Genomic DNA, 17,684 nt, shown 5'->3' with positions numbered 1-17,684 from the left:
TTTTTCGCTTCCTTTTCCTCCCTTCCTTCCTTCCCCTTGCATCCCTCCCTCTTCCTCTGATCCACCTCTAACATTTACACTTTATGATATATTCAGAGAGGAAAAGCAGTCAAATACTTAAAGAAAATCAGCATCCTCCTTCCCTCCCTCCCTCCCATATTGCCTTTCTTTGTGACAGTTTTTATGCCTGTGTAGTGGAGATATTTTCCTATGTGGTGTGTCTTAATGCCCCTCTGCAAGTTTCAGATGTTATGTATTCTTTGCATTAGTAAAAATATCTAGGCCAGTTTCAGGCACAGAGGTATTTAACACCCTGGTTTCCACTCCCTCCATAGTATTGATGCTTAAGTAAAACCAGTTAACTGTTATTTCCTTTCTAGTGCCTGTTTTAAGTAGGTTTTGTTGGGGGGGGGGGGGGGGTGTTGCTATTGTTGGGTTTTTTGTTGTTGTTTGCTGCTGCTTTGCAAATACTGCTGCTTTATAGTAATGATTAGCTGGAATATTTGTAGAGGAGTTTGAATTTGACTTTTTGGTAAGCTTGCAGTTATCATCTCTGGTATTTCCTTGAATATTTCCTTTTCCTGTCAGTGTAATTAAAAAAAACCCAAAAAACTGTAGCTTTACAGAATTTCCAAAATAGTTACTGAGGTTAACTGAGTATTTTTTAAATTGTTGCTTCTCCCAGGATGCAGTTGCTTGAACTCTTTCCTTATAAAACCAGGTTTTAAAATCCATGCCTATATGTATTGTGTGTTTCATATATCCATGTGTGGATATGAGTGTATTTTGAAGCTAGTGGGTGTTTTACCTCTTCGGCTTTGTAGAGTTAGTTCTCAAAAGTTACCAGCTTCCTGGATATTTTATTATAACTCCACAGTACATCATGGTGTAAAGGTCAAAATGTTTCTACCAGGCAATTTTTTACTATTTATATATGGAGTACCCCAAGTACAATATTATTTTCTGAGAAAACAAGTTTAATTATTGAGACTTTGAAAAAATATTGTGGATTAGAAGATATGGTTAGGTTTCACCTAGATTATTAAATGTTTAACTTATTTCTGCAAATGAGCATATTTTTCAGATTTTATCTGTATTGACTTAAGTTATTGGAATTCCTGGGATAAATAGTAGTAAAATGCTCTTCTAAATATTTGTCTGTCATATACTTGAGTATGTTAAAATGGTGTAATTAGAAACAGTGAGGTTTTCATGAATGTATTTGTTAATGCAGTGCTTAATGTCTTGAGATGCTTTTTATTAACTACCTTGAAACAAAGGAAGGTCTGCACTAAGATTACTAGTAAGCCTGCACCTTCTAAATAGAACCTTACTTTTTAAAGACATTATTAAACTAGTGTTACCAGGCAGCATTTAGCATCTCCATGTTACAGTGTAAATTCAACAACATAGTATGATTCATAATGATATTTTCATATCTTGCTTAAGTCATTTGGGGATTTTAGCAGTTATCTTTTTAGTTTACAAGTCCATTGAAAGTATGAAGTAAAACCATATTGTTCTTGAAAATTATTTTTCACATATAAATTTCGTTCTCCTTATTTTTCCTTCTGTTTTCAGTCGTGAGATGGAGAATAAAGAAACTCTCAAGGGACTGCACAAGATGGACGATCGCCCAGAAGAACGAATGATCAGGGAGAAACTGAAGGCCACCTGTATGCCAGCCTGGAAGCACGAATGGCTGGAACGGAGAAACAGGAGAGGCCCTGTGGTGAGTTACCTGCTAGAAGGAAGCATAGGAGGAAGTGGAAAATTAAGCATAAATAGATCCTCTTGTAAACTTTTTTCCCCCCCTTCATTTTAAATGCAGTGCAGTTTTATTTGCTTTGGTATTTTCTAGACATTTGAACAAAATGTAGCTAACGCTGTGCTCATTAAGCAACTTCAGCTGTTCTAAGGAGTAATCCCTCTGGTTGAGTGGGAGAGGTAATGCTTAAAGCAACACTGCCCTCTAATGTCAGTGTCTCTAAAATCCTTTAATTAGCGATTTGTACTGTACTTAAAAATGATTTTTCCAATTTTATTTTGATGTTTTATCTCTAAGGTAGGATCTAAGGATCTTAATTCTAAATCTTTTAAATTCATGTATGACAACATTTTAAAATGCATTATGTAAATATTATCAACATTCAATTGATGGAGCCTAAATGACTGAAATCTGTATGGTTAAAAAAATAGCCTTATACTTACAGCTTAAACTAATAAAGAAAAGTTGATATATTTTCTGTTGTATTTGTATAATATTGCATAATTTTAAAAACTGAGTTCTTGTCTTATGTTCACATTTACTTCTTTTTTTATTTTTTAAGTAATAAAATACTGGCATTTTAATTTAGGTGGTAAAACCAATCCCTATTAAAGGAGATGGATCTGAAATTAATAACTTGGCAGCCGAGTCTCAAGGAGAGGGCCCAACGAGCGCTGCTTCCTCAGCTCCCAAAGGCCGACGCAGCCCTTCCCCTGGCAGCTCCCCCTCAGGTCGCACAGTGAAATCTGAATCTCCAGGAGTAAGGAGAAAAAGAGTTTCTCCAGTGCCCGTAAGTTAATGTTTTAGCAAATGTGCTAAGTTTCTACAGTTTTAAAACATACGTATAACACAGGAAAGATTGGCTAGCCATCTGTTAGAGCAACATTCCCAAAGTGTGCCCACAGACCCTTGGCTCAGGGTACCTGCCCTTAGATGCTTTCTGTGGATCCATTAGGTCAAAACTAATTCTGTAATAAAACTGAGATGTTATTTGCCTCTTGCACTGCATTGACATTTACAGTGGTGAGTAAAGCTGCTGGTGCATTTGCCTGAATTAAAGCTACAACGGTAGAAGCTGTATTCCTCACTTGGGTATTTGACAGACATTTTTCTTACAAAGAATTAAGTAAGACTCACTTCAAGGAAAACAACTGATCTGTTTCTTCACTAGTGGTAAAATTTGAGATTTCAAGCAAAAATTAGAGTTTTGGAAAACTCATATCCAACCACTGTCAGCTTGATAGCTTCTCAGTACTTAGACTTTTAATAGGCCAATAGTATTATCACTTGTGGGGTTTTTTTTTTTTTTTTTGTATATTGTGCCATGAAATATTTGAACTTTTAGAAGATCTACCATTCCTTTGATGTAGTATCAAAGACAAATACTCATTATTATTTGAAAAGGATTTCCCAAATACATAGCTACGTGAGGCCAGATTCTCTTCATGTACTCAACCAAAATACCATATCACAGCAGACTGAACGCAGAAGGATGGATGAGAATCTCAGTATTGAGATTCAGTACTCTGATTCAGTCTCTTTATTGAGCCAGACATCAAAGAGATTTGTAAAAAGATAGGTCCTGACCCTTCAAGACAGAGAGATTACTACTGGTAGGAATGCAAGTTAAAACTTTCTAACCTTGAAAAGCAAATAAGTGATGGCAAAATAATTGTGGTATAGTGACCAGAAGGGGGAGATTTGGGTTTCCTCACACCTAAGGTTGTTAAAGCACATAAATGCTTCAGAAATTTTACAGTAAAGCCCAAGATTCTCAACAGTATTTATCAGCTTTATGTGGACACACGTTTAAAGTAGCTATTTTTAAAAAACTCAAAATAGGAACAATCATTTATTAGCTCATAAATCTGAAATAGGGCAGGGCTCAGCAGGAGTGGCTCATGTCTGCTTCCTGTGGCATCTGCAGACGCTATAGAATAGCCAAGGCTGCTGCTTCACTCCTCTGTCTAGTGCTTCAGCTGGAAAGAGGCTGTTGGCCTCTTTCTCCAAGCACGGAAATCGGGCTGCAACAAGTGTTTCAAGCTAGGAAAGCAGGTGGAATAGATTTTCACAGCCCTCAGAAGGAACCAACCCTGCCAGCACCTTGATCGTTGATTGTGGACTTCAAGCCTCAGGAACTATGAGACGATACATTTCTGTTAAGCCAAAGAACAAAAAAAGGTGATGCAAGAGAGCAAATCCCAGCATGGATGCTCTTATGAAGCCACAACTTGGATTATGTTTACTAATGCCTTATTGCCCAAATCTAGTTACATGCCCAGATCCCAGAATCAGTGTGGTAGGGGGCTACAGAAGGGTATATAAATATACTGGGAGGTGTGGTCCATGGGGTCATCAAAGTGAAAGTCTACCGCAAATAAAGAATTGTGTCTCCCCTCCCCCTACACCCTTTTTGGGATATATATTAGACAAGGTGACTTGCTCATGCTAACGGCTACCTAACGTTTCGTTATCTGGATAAAGATCATTCATGGCTTCTTTGAACTACATACTAGTGGACATTTATGTTCCTTCTCAACTTTTCATTACTAAAAGCAGTCTTGCAAAAATATTTTTTATGCATACATCATTTTGCACATCTAGTGAGCATATCCATAGTGTGAATACTTAGCAAGTCCAATAGTATATGCATGTGTACTTGTTTTGGGTTTTGTTTTACTTCTTAGTAACTGCCTATTTAAAAAATAATGGTTTTATTAAGACATAGTTCATATAGTGTACAATTCACTCATTTAATTGTGCAGTTCATTGAGTTTTGGTATATTTACATAGTTGTAGCCATCACTACCATAAGTTTTAGAATATTTTCATCACTCCAGCAGAAAACCCCAGTCTCTCCCCAGCCTTAGGCAACCTATATACAATCTACTTCCTGACTATATACAATTTGCGTGGACCTTTTATATAAATGTAATCATATAATATGTATAGGCTTCTGTGGCTGGTTTTTTGCTCTCAGCATCCTGCTTTCAAGGTTCATCCATGGTATAGCTTGTATCATTTTTAATTGTAGAATAGTACTCTATTGTATGGATATACATATTTTGTTTATTTACTCGTTAGTTGGTAGGCATTTGATTTCCACTTCTGGCTTCATAATGCTACTGGGAACAGTTCTGTACACATTTTTGTGTGGACACAGCTTCATTTTTGGAGAAGGCAATGGCAACCCACTCCAGTACTCTCGCCTGGAAAACCCCATGGATGGAGGAGCCTGGTGGGCTGCAGTCCATGGGGTTGCTAAGAGTCGGACACGACTGAGCGACTTCACTTTCACTTTTCCCTTTCATGCATTGGAGAAGGAAATGGCAACCCACTCCAGCGTTCTTGCCTGGAGAATCCCAGGGACGGGGGAGCCTGGTGGGCTGCCGTCTATGGGGTCGCACAGAGTCGGACACGACTGAAGCGACTTAGCCAGCAGCAGCAGCAGCTTCATTTTTCTTGGGTATATTCATAGAAGTGGGATTGCTTTACAAAATGAGATTGTTTTACAAAGCAGGTACACCATTTTACATTCCCACCAGCCCTGTTGGAGGCTTCCAACCGCTTCATTTTCTTACCAGCTCTTATTACCTTTTACCTGTTTAGTTTGGCATCAAAAAGAACTAGACTTTCCACTGGGCAGTGATGGAAAGACCAAGTTCTAGGGGAGTCAGTGAAGTGGAGTGAGTGACACACATCACCCTCACACAGGAGCATTTTCAGCAGCCTCCAGTGAGATGTCTTAACCTGGGAAGAGTCACTTACCGCTCCTCCACAGAGAACTCCATGGAGCTGTTTGTAAATGACCAGTCACAGGAAGCACATTTAGTGGTCCCTTAAGTGGAAGCCAGGAAATTGGATGCTTAATTTTCATCACTAGAAACAAGTCATTTTACCTGTTTAGGAAGCATATTTTCTATGCTTTTTATTTTGGTTTACCTAAAACTTTTCAAAGGTGTCAAATACTTATAATTTGTAAAATTACCATATGTTTGTCTCTCTTGGCCTAAGTTTTATTATTTTAGGGATGACAGATTTTAAAAATTTACTCATAGCAATGTGTCAGACAAATGCATTTGCAAAACACATCTTGTCCCATCATATTATATATTGAGGCATTTTTGGGTATATATAAAAAAGGTCTGCTGTGACCTTTTTTAGGTCATTTTTTTTTCTTGTGGAGGAGTAAGTTTCTTAGGAGCAGTTTACCTAATTTTTAAAATATTGTGAAGTTTCAGAGTGGGAGAATCACACCACCTCGAAGAGCCCCTTCACCAGATGGCTTCTCACCATACAGCCCGGAGGAGACAAACCGCCGTGTGAACAAAGTGATGCGGGCCAGGCTGTACTTACTGCAGCAGATAGGACCCAACTCCTTCCTGATTGGAGGAGACAGCCCAGACAACAAATACCGGGTGTTCATCGGGCCTCAGGTAGGGGCTGTCACCATTTTACATTTTATTAGGATCTGGTACTAACTCAATATACTGTGACATTCTTAAATTTAAATTAGTATGTAATTCTCTTCTGTAATCTAAAGAAAGTTAAAATATTGGGGGAACTGTAAACACTTTTATTTAATGTGTTGATAAAGGGTTTTACTATGATGTGATATACTTCAGAATACAAATTTGGTCTTTTTATAACTTATTTAGGGCTGTGCTGGGTCTCTGTTGCTGCTTGGGCTTTTTTCTAGTTGTGGCGAGCAGGGGCTGCTCTCTTAATTGTGGTGCATGGGCTTCTCATTGTGGTGGTTTCTCTTGTTGCAGAGCATGGGCTGTAGGGTGTGCAGGCCTTGGTAGCCGTGGCTCGTGGGCTCAGTAGCCGTGGGTCGTGGGCTCGGTAGCCGTGGCTTGTGGGCTCGGTAGCCGTGGCTTGTGGGCTCGGTAGCCGTGGCTCATGGACTCTAGAACCAGGCTCACTAGTTGTGGTGCATAGGCTTAGTTGCTCCAAGGGATATGGGACCTTCCTGGACCAGGGATCGAACCCCTATCTTCTGCATTGGTAGATTGATTCTTTACCACTGAGCCACCAGGAAAGCCCCTGGTCTTTTTAATAAACCAAAAATAAGAGATTAATTCATGGAGATAGCTGTAGGCTTTTCTTGCATATCCTTGTATATCTTATTATATAAAGATAATGAGAAATTAATAGAAAGTTTAGTATAATAAACTTGGAAATATTTTTAAAGGGATCACCCTAGGAGTTCTAGTGGAACACGGATTTATTAAAGTAGAGGTTTTTTTTTTTTAACTCTTTAGAACTGCAGCTGTGGGCGTGGAACATTTTGTATTCATCTGCTATTTGTTATGCTCCGGGTATTTCAGCTAGAACCTTCAGACCCAATGTTATGGAGAAAAACTTTAAAGAATTTTGAGGTAATTTTTTTAAATAAATGCTTTGGAGTAAAATTGTCAACTAATTTTTATGATACTCCTGAAATTTTTCCATAAGCTTTAAACTTAAGTAGACAGTGGTCATTTCAGAGGTGTGAATGTATTTAAGGATTACTTGATGTTTGTAAATAGTTCTAAGCTATTGACTAATTAGTTTTTTTCTTCTAGAGTGAAAAAAAGTAAACACTGACCTATAAAAATACTGTCCATAGTAAACTATATGTATTCTTATTTTTGAAGCTCTTAAATTGGCTTTGTGAAAAACTTATGAAATAAAAGCCAAATAATTCAACCTATAGAACTCATTATCTGTACATTATGGCACAAATGTTATGTTACTGTCTTTTTTCAATGTTAGGTTGAGAGTTTGTTCCAGAAATACCACAGTAGGCGTAGCTCAAGGATCAAAGCCCCGTCTCGTAACACCATCCAGAAGTTTGTTTCACGCATGTCAAATTCTCATACATTGTCGTCATCTAGTACGTCTACATCCAGTTCAGAAAACAGGTCAGTACTTTTTAAGGAATTAACAGCATTATGCAGTGTTACTCTTTAATTTTAGGGTTTATACACACACACACACACACACACACACACACACACACACTTGTTAAGTTGCTCTAAAATGACTTAACTATTGAATCTTGGCTTTCAAGTTAAAAATCACAGGTAAAAAATATTAAAAGTCATCAAAGTATATTTGGATATTTTGTCCTGAAGCCTACAGTGTTGAAAATGGCACCTGAAATATCAGAATATAATAAATGTCCATTTCATAAGAAAAATTAAGGTATAAAGTAAGTGGCTACTGTTCATCAATTTTCACTTTGTGCCAAGCACCTTTTATGTTGTTTTATTAGGTAGGTTTTTACCACTTTGGGAGATAACGAACTTGAGGCATTGTGTAAAGAATATGTCTGTAATTCTTTTATAAATTATGTACAAGGCAAAGTGGTTATCCAAAATTACTTTCAAATATCAGATCAGATCAGATCAGTCACTCAGTCGTGTCCGACTCTTTGCGACCCCATGAATCGCAGCACACCAGGCCTCCCTGTCCATCACCAACTCCCGGAGTTCACTCAGACTCAACGTCCATCGAGTCAGTGATGCCATCCAGCCATCTCATCCTCTGTTGTCCCCTTCTCCTCTTGCCCCCAATCCCTCCCAGCATCAGAGTCTTTTCCAATGAGTCAACTCTTCGCATCAGGTGGCCAGAGTACTGGAGTTTCAGCTTTAGCATCATTCCTTCCAAAGAAATCCCAGGGCTGATCTCCTTCAGAATGCACTGGTTGGATCTCCTTGCCATCCAAGGGACTCTCAAGAGTCTTCTCCAACACCACAGTTCAAAAGCATCAAATCTTCAGTGCTCAGCCTTCTTCACAGTCCAACTCTCACATCCATACATGACCACAGGAAAAACCATGGCCTTGACTAGACGAACCTTTGTTGGCAAAAATACTTCTCAAATAGTTTATGTACACGACGCTCCTAAACAAGAATTTCTAATGAATTTTTTCACAGTGTGAAGAAGCCAAAATTGTTTTCAGCGTATGGCTTTAATTCTGTTAACATTCTTTTGTAGTTAATGCCTTTGTGTCCCCTTCCTTACAGTATAAAAGATGAAGAGGAACAGATGTGTCCTATTTGCTTGCTGGGCATGCTTGATGAAGAAAGCCTTACAGTGTGTGAGGACGGCTGCAGGAACAAGCTGCACCACCACTGCATGTCAATTTGTACGTGGCGCCTTTTCTCCCTGTGCTTAGTCAGCACGGTTCCTCTACGAGCTAACTGTATGATGTAGGATTTTAACATGGCCTTTGGCGACACTGGTGAGAGGCGAAAAGAAGTACATACCTAGGCCCTATGTGAACTTCTCAACAAATAAGACTTTAGATCTGTTAGGAGATGAGCTGTGTGAGCAAAGAAATGTTATAAAGTGTGACCCCTGGTAATGAAAGGCGTGCACAGAATTAGAAACAGTTCCGATCTGGTGGGTGCACCTGGAGGGAAGGGGACGGAAGAATGCCTGGGCAGGGCGTGCCAGAGAGGGTAACGTCAAAGCAAGGTTTGCATGACATGACCAGATTATCAAGTGGGCAGGGTGTTTTGGAAAACAGTAAATAAGGTACTTGTTACATCACTAATAGCATTTGCAAAAATTACGAGCATCAGAATAATCTAGCCTACTGTGTTTTCCTTTTAGGTAAACGTTATATAAGTTTTGAGGCTCCTTCCATATATAAACCCTATACTAGCCATTATGAATAATTATTACTTAAATAGTAAATGTTAAACATCTATGTTTTTGTAAGTTTTTTTCCCATAATTTTTCAGGGGCAGAAGAATGTAGAAGAAATAGAGAACCTTTAATATGTCCCCTTTGTAGGTCGAAGTGGAGATCCCACGATTTCTACAGGTAATAATTATGCGTTAATGATTTGGATATGTTTAATAAAGAATAAAAAGTGCTCTCACAGTGTCCTTTAAATCTGCTAATTCTTCTTAGCAATCTCTGTTCACTTTTCATTCAGCCACGAGTTGTCCAGCCCTGTGGATTCCCCTTCTCCCCTGCGAGCTACACAGCAGCAGACCACCCAGCAGCATGCCTTGGCTGGATCCCAGCGGAGGAATCAGGAGAGCAATCTTAACCTTACTCATTACGGGACTCAGCAGATCCCTCCTTCTTACAAAGATTTAGCTGAGCCTTGGATTCAGGCAAGTAGTTCTTGTTCTTTATGCCTCAAAGAACCATTTGAGGCTAGTTAATGTGGTTGTCTCCCCAGTTTATAATTTAAGAAAGTACTTTTGCCTGCCTCCATCATGACTTGTATTCCACTGAAAATTTTAATTTGACCTTTGGGGTTAATACTTTGCTGGGGCTTCCCAGGTGGCTCATTGGTAAGGAATTCACCTGCCAGTGTGGGAAACGCAACTTCAGTCCCTAGGTGGGGACAATCCCTTGGAGAAGGAAGTGGCAACCCACTCCAGTATTCTCTCTTGCCTGGGGAAATCTCATGGACAGAGGAGCCTGATGGGCTACAGTCCATGGGGTCACAAAGAGTTGGACACGACTGAGCAACTAAGCATGCACGCACACATGTATATTAATACTATGCCACTTATAATAGAGCTGGAACTTTAAAAATTCTTCGCAGTCTCACCTCCCACCTCTAGACTAAGGGACATAAAAGTGAATATCCTTATTCAAGGATAGACACTAGAACCATTTAATACCAACTTGTTCCACTGTTTAATCCCACTCCTGCCAAGAATTTGTTATTTTTCTTACTTGTTGCCATTTAAACTCAGTTTCTCCAATTGGTATTCTCATGGCATATGTCAGGTACTTAATACTTGCTGAATGGATGAATAAGAAAAAATATGTGGCATTTACCTTGTAGTCATTTTTATTTGTAAGAGTAGTTTCCATTCCTTTACCTTCTCTTCTGCTTAAATGCTTTCTCATCCTTAGTAGATCAGAATTTCAGTTGGTTGGTTGGATTCTAATGGTTTTCTTTGTTGTTATCTGCTTAGTCTATTATTTTTTAAAATGTATAATCCAAAACCAGACAATATCTCCAATAGATTATAGTGAAATAAAATGTTTTTGATAATCTGGTAAATTCTATTAAATTTGTAAGCAGACACAGGTTAACTCATTACGCTTATATATACATCAGTAGAATTTCTCTTTTTCTTTTTGTGACTGTTAGAGTCCTGAAGCTTTAGAATTCTCTTTTCTTAGCATGTTAACAACCCAATAGGATTCTAATAAAATTTACAGACTTAATAAATATTTTATCTAATTCATTAATGGTATTTAACATAGCCCCTCACCTGCCCCTTCATGATTCCTCAAGAAAACTCTCAAGTTGATACTGAGTCTTGGATGCCATTTTTTCAAGGCAGTGGTCTAGTTTGTTTTGCTTAAGCTATAGGTTGGACTAAGCTATATATTCTTGTTTTTTTAGGAGGAATATCATATAAGACATAAGACTAGTGGTATGCTATTTAACAGTGCTGTGCTTAGTCGCTCAGTTCTGTCCAACTCTTTGCAACCCCAGGGACTGCAGTCCTCCAGGCTCCTACATCCATGGGGATTCTCCAGGCAAGAATACTGGAGTGGGTTCCCATGCCCTCCTCCAAGAAGTCTTCCCAACCCAGGGATCAAACCCAGGTCTCCCACATTGCAGGCAGATTCTTTACCATCTGAGACACCAGAGAAGCCCCATTTAACAGTGCTAGGCATACAATCAATTCACTAGATTCTAATTGATTTAAGTCTCCTTTACTATCATTCTAAAACAGAACACACAAAAACTGTCATTATTTGTTTCCCCCAAATCATGTTTATTCAGTCTCTAATAGTTAGAAATTTTTCATATGATGTTATCTTAGACATTAAGTTTACTTTTAGCTAACTGGTCCATAATGTCAAGACCATGCACCCCTTCTTTGGGGACTCGCTGGCTTTGCAGAAGTGGTAGCGATTACTGTAATGACATACACTTTAATTACTATACGTATTTTTCATTATCTTTTGCTGATTTGAACACAGTTGTTGTTTTTTAGTCTTTTGGGTTTTTCCACTCTATTCATTGTATTTTTTTCTAATTAACCAAGTAAGAGAAATTCTGTTAACTTCTTAAACACCTTGCTCCAGTACCTTTCTTGATTTGGTCTTTTAAAATGTTGCTTCAGTTTTTTTCTCTGCAAACTATGTTAACAAAAATAAAAATTTGGGGTTCTTCACAGATACGTTTAGTTTGTTTTAAGTACAGGAGCACAGAAATATATATCTATCTGATTACTTAATGGTGTTCACTCTTAGTTTTACTTGAGCTAATAAATGTTAAGGACTTTTGATAATTACTAGTTAAATTTGAGTAGGTCCTTATGGACACATTTGAAAATTTTATAGTATGGTAAAGATTTAAGAAATGTCCTATTTTCCTTTAGTTATCAAAAGTCATACTTAATTCAAAACACTTTAGTTTTCCTTCACATTGAATTCATTTTGTCTGTTTGACTATAGGTATTTGGAATGGAACTCGTTGGCTGCTTATTTTCTAGAAACTGGAATGTAAGAGAGATGGCTCTCAGACGTCTTTCCCACGACGTTAGTGGGGCTCTGCTGTTGGCGAATGGGGAGAGCACTGGAAACTCTGGGAGCAATAGCGGAAGCAGTCCAAGCGCTGGAGCCACCAGTGGGTCTTCCCAGACCAGTATCTCAGGAGATGTGGTGGAGGCATGCTGCAACGTTTTGTCAATGGTCTGTGCTGACCCTGTCTACAAAGTGTACGTTGCTGCTTTAGTAAGTAGCTTTATTCTCTAACTGTACCTTTTATGGGTTTGCGTTGGGTTGTTGGTTGGTTTTCTTTTTTTTCCTTCATGACAGCTTGCAGATATAATTTTTAAGATTCAGTAAAACTACATAATTTGTTTTTGGAAAATCCAAATTTTGTTTTTATTTTATAATCCCAGGAAATTGCAATTTTCCATTTAGCATCTTCACCTAGATTCTACTTATTTTAATCTGGTCAGGTTTTCTTATATGCTATTGTAAAGTAGCAATAGCTAGCTGTTCATATCTTTGTTTGCCTTACCTTATACGTGACCAGATTGAAAATATTTTATGCGATAGCAAAGTAACCAAAGTTATGTTTGGTTTTTTAAAAAATTTAGTGTTAGTAGACATTAAGAGCTGATTTTTAATAAACATTGTATGGAAATTCAGAAACCTTTTCACAAAAGACGGTTCTGTGACATAAATTACTGAGTTGTTTTTCTAGTTTAATCTGTTAGAAGCTGTTTCATGGTGAGACAGAATGACAAGGAGGCTGTTCTGTAGTTTTGTAGGCTAAAATTATGAGTATGTACATCTTTAGAACAGTTTCTCAACCTCCACATTACTGACATTGAGACAGGCATCTTACGCGTCGCAGGATGCTCAGCGACATCCCTGGTCTTTGCCCACTGCATGGCGGCGGCAGCCCTCTCCTCTCCTTAGTCATGACCAGCGGTAGTGTCTCCAAGCATTGCTGAATGTCTCCTGAGGGTTGAAAGTGCCCCCAGTTCAGAACCAGCGCTTCAGAATAATTCTTACCTGATCTTTTGAAAACTCATTCATCTCTCCGCTTCCACTCTTCCATGCGTGCTAAGTCACTTCAGTCTTGTCTGATTCTTTGCGACCGAATGGACCATAGCCCTCTAGGCTCCTCTGTCCATGGGATTCTCCAGACAAGAACACTGGAGTGGGTTGCCGTGCCCTCTGCCAGGGGATCTTCCCGACCCGGGGATGGAACCAGAGTCTCTTCTGTCTCCTGCGTTGGCAGGCCGGTTCTTTGCCACTAGCGCCACCTGGAAACTTCCACTCTTACTCTTTTTCTAATCCATCCTCTAACAACTATGCCTATAAAATCTTCTTTTTGAATAGCAGTATGGCATAGGGTTATGAACATTAGTTTGGAGTCAAAATGGAGTGAACTCATAATTTACCATCCCAACTGGAATACTTGAATAATTTGCTAGTTAAACTGGGACTAGCCTAGGCTTCTGGATGTATGGTCAAAAGCAGAGAGAGCTCGAGTCAAATTCCCATTCTCCAGCGTGCTGGCAGTGTAACTTTAGGACTCTTACATTTTAGCTTCCTCACCTATAAAATAATGAAAATATTTATCTCTCAGGTTTGAAATAGAAACCTCTAACCATAATGTCTAGTGCATTGTAGCAAAGTTGAATATAGTGGCCATCATTATTCCTTAAATGCCGCTTTATTCCCCAGCTCAGAAACCTTTAGAGGTTTCTGTTTCTTCAACAGCATTTCCTAAAGCATATTCTGTGGAAGTCTGGACGGGTTATGAGAAGTTCCCTGAAGAAAGAGTCTGTGTTCAGTTAAAATTGGTAAGCACAGAGTCACATGAAGTTAAACGGGTCCATTCACTGAAAGGCTTCTAGGAAGCTTTATAAGTTAATATACATTAGGAATCTAATCATGGCATAAGATGCATTATCTCCCAGACTTATCTTACCATGGTCTGTTTTTCATGTTAGCGTCTTGAGGGACCCAGCATCCTACAGAATACTATAGAATAAAGACCAGCATGCTGTAGAATAAAGATTACTTCTTTTTTCTTACTGTTTTCCAGCATAGAGCTTCAGACATACTGAACTGTTGGGTATACCGCCTTACCATCCAGTTGTTTATTACCAAGTTCAGATGGTGCCCCAGTGCATATGTGAGCTCCTAGAGTATAGGGGCTCTGAATGATACTGTCTCCCGATTCCTCTACAGTTACTTAGTGTGCCAGACACCGTGGGGGCAGGTGTGGTTCCTGCCCTTAGAGCTCTGGTTTCCCTCTCCCCCTTCCTCTTGCCCTTCTTTGTTTTCTCTTCTCCTCTCTCCCCATGTATAATTTTTTGCTGACCATTTGAAAGTTGTGTGTAGGCATCATGACATTTCACTTCCAATACTCTAGCATGTATCTCTTAAGAACAGATAGATTATTCTGTATAACCACAATGCAGTCAGCAAGCTCTGAAAATTTAGCATTAATAACAATATTATTATGTACTATAAAGTCCATATTCAAATATCCCCAGCTGTCCCAACTGTGTCCTTTACAGCTAAAACCACAGACTTTACTCAGATTTCATCAGGTTTTCCATTAATGTCTTTTTTCTCTTCTAGGATCCAGTCCACAATCTCACATGTCATTTAGTTATCATGCCCCCTTAATCTCTTCCCATCTGGGATAGTCCCTCAATCTTTCCTTGTCTTTTGTAGACCTTGACACTTTTGAAGTGTATTGGCCAGTTATTTTGAAGACTGTCACTCAGTTTGGTTTTATCTGGTATTTTCTCATGATCCCATTATGCATTTTTTATAAGAACACCAGAGGTGATGTGCCCTTCTCAGTGCATCAGTATCAGGGGGTGCATCACATTGGTGTGTCTTATGGTTGGTGATGCCATCATCCTTCATCACTTGCTTACGGTGATGTCTACTGGGTGCTGTGAATTCACTCTTAGTAAGTGTCTTGGGGCAGATACTTTGAGACTATGTAAAAACTCTGTTTCTAGCCACAGAGTTCAGCATTTGTTAGTGAATCTTGCCTACAGCAATCATTACTGTAGTATCCTAATGATGAGCTTCTGTTTTCCATATTCCTTCTGTATTATTTAATTGTAACTCTTTTATGCAGAAGATCTGTCTTTTCTCATTTATATATTTATTCAGTTTTTTATTTGTCACCATAGACTTATGGGTATTTATTTTATTCTTTGGGTTATAATTCAGTACTGTCATCATTTACTTTGTTGCCCAAATTATTCCAGCTTTAGCCATTAGAGGCTCTTTCAGATTGGCTCCTTTTCTCATTTCTTTTTAAAATAACTATTTTGAAATTCATTCAGACATTTAAAAATGACAAAAAATAGTTGAGAGTTCCCTATTTAATTATTCAGTTTTTTATTTGTATCAACTCATGGATTCTTATTTATGGGTCATAATCTATTCCTATCATTGTTTTATTTCTCAAAATGTCTCAGATTAGGCCATTGTCTCTGATGCTTTTTAAGTGTAGTTAAACTGACCTTCAGTCTTTTTCCCCCAGAAAACGTTGAGAGCCATGCTAGTATATACTCCTTGCCATAGTCTGGCAGAAAGAATCAAACTGCAGAGACTTCTCCGGCCAGTTGTAGACACCATCCTAGTCAAGTGTGCGGACGTCAATAGGTAAGGCCCTGTAAATGAACCGATTCAAACCCGCTTGTCCTAAAAGCCTAGCACGGAGCCTCACACCTGCTGAGTGTAGGATACATGCTTATTAAATGAGGTCTGGAATATTGTTTTCTAATGTGAGATTTGAAATTACCATGTAACGTTTAAAGCTCTTAAGGACTAGAAAGAAGAACTAATGGCAGGTGAAAAACAGGATAACAAACTGCATGGACCTCCACATTATTGTGATTCTTTAATTTTAAAGTAATATGCTTAAAACTGAAATCCAGTTGATAAGAATAGCTGATATATGAGGTATAATCTCATTTTAGAGAATGAATTACACAGGATAGGAACCAATAAAATTATTACACATGGTTTGTATTATCAGGACCAAAAAAAAAGATTTAAAAAAAATTTCATAATTTTGTGATGGAATTTTACTCTATGACAGTTTATGTCAAATAATAATAATTCTATATATCCCTGCAATATCCTTAAAAATCAGCAAGGGACAGAACAGCCCTAATTGGAGGTATAAAAATACAAAGTAGAGAAATGAGGTATGGTGATAAAGGAACATGACGAGCTATGCTTTTATTAGACCACTGGTTCTTTCTCTCTCTCTCTCTCTCCTTTTTTTCCCCTTTCCATAAAGTGGGAGGAAAAGACCATTTTTCATACAAAAAGCATAACCCAGTCAACACATAGGGCAGTTCTAATCTCTTCATGTCCCAGCGGATCCCAGGTGGTTAGGAGCACTGACTCCCTTAGTTTGCCCCTGCAGTTAACCTCCTTTTGGAGCTCTTCCAGGCCAACTTTGTCTTCCTCCCTAAATCACACAGACATAAATCTCTATAGACATAGTCTGTAGAGGGTCTCAAAATTTAAGCACTTAACTTTGACTTGTTTGTCATCTTTTCAAGTCTGTCTTTCACCTCCATTGTCTCTCTGCACAAGACTACACATTGTAAGAATTAGAGCTTTTCTTGTTGCTTAGAGAGAACACTATAAATATCTAAGAAAAATTAACATATTTGTAAAATGCCTAGAAAAGTCATTTCATTTCTTAATATCATATAGGTTTGGGGTTTTGGTTTTTTTTCCCCTGAGAATTTCAGTGCTTTTATAGCAATTGTTTTGTTGTCCACTCTGAAATTCTAAAGTCAGGTTGTTTGTCTGGTCACTTGAATGATGGAACATTATAAGAAATATGGTAAAGAGATTTTATGATATTTAGAAGTCACTCTGGCTATATAAAAAGAATATAAAGTTTTAGATGGGAACATTTTGTTTTTAACAATTCTTAGTGAAAATGCAGAAATCCAGAAATCAAAATGTTAGAATCTTCTTTCTTATTTTAATAATATGATAATGAAAATAAGCCTTTTATATGGTTTCATATTTAAATTAATACTTGTTGTATAAGAACCAGTAGTGAAGATTCTGTGTTTAAAATAGAGAATAAGGTAAAATTTAAGAAATTAGACCTAATAATAAATATTATGACTGATAGTGACATCAATAATGCAATTTTAGTGATAGTCCTGAAAAACATTTTTTCCCACCTTTTCACATGGCGTTACATTACTACTCTCCTTTTAATATGTATTTTATCCAATACTCAAGTCTGATGTTGCTTCCTTTTGTTTTTAGTCGCACAAGTCAGCTGTCTATATCAACGCTATTGGAATTGTGCAAAGGCCAAGCAGGAGAGTTGGCCGTTGGCAGAGAAATACTTAAAGCTGGTAATAACTTTTCACTTAAAATTAATATAGCATATTTTATCATT

At 38.1% G+C, this 17,684-nt stretch overlaps 1 protein-coding gene across 4 annotated transcripts in view; it reads left to right on the top strand.

The window, feature by feature from the left end:
- MAP3K1 (mitogen-activated protein kinase kinase kinase 1) overlaps positions 1–17,684 on the top strand; it is a 72,758-nt gene that overhangs the window by 44,059 nt on the left and 11,015 nt on the right. For all 4 annotated transcript variants that reach the window (XM_044932595.2, XM_025270513.3, XM_025270514.3 and 1 more), the window contains exons 2-12: positions 1,582–1,732; positions 2,358–2,558; positions 6,004–6,204; positions 7,033–7,149; positions 7,526–7,674; positions 8,782–8,903; positions 9,505–9,586; positions 9,702–9,885; positions 12,206–12,484; positions 15,786–15,907; positions 17,549–17,640. In XM_044932595.2, coding sequence (XP_044788530.1) covers positions 1,582–1,732; positions 2,358–2,558; positions 6,004–6,204; positions 7,033–7,149; positions 7,526–7,674; positions 8,782–8,903; positions 9,505–9,586; positions 9,702–9,885; positions 12,206–12,484; positions 15,786–15,907; positions 17,549–17,640 — 1,700 coding nt within the window. The remainder of the gene's footprint in view (positions 1–1,581; positions 1,733–2,357; positions 2,559–6,003; positions 6,205–7,032; positions 7,150–7,525; positions 7,675–8,781; positions 8,904–9,504; positions 9,587–9,701; positions 9,886–12,205; positions 12,485–15,785; positions 15,908–17,548; positions 17,641–17,684) is intronic.

Source organism: Bubalus bubalis, chromosome 19 (assembly GCF_019923935.1).
Source record: "Bubalus bubalis isolate 160015118507 breed Murrah chromosome 19, NDDB_SH_1, whole genome shotgun sequence".
Classification (NCBI taxonomy): domain Eukaryota; kingdom Metazoa; phylum Chordata; class Mammalia; order Artiodactyla; family Bovidae; genus Bubalus; species Bubalus bubalis.
This window is presented reverse-complemented; position numbering and strand designations above follow the sequence as displayed.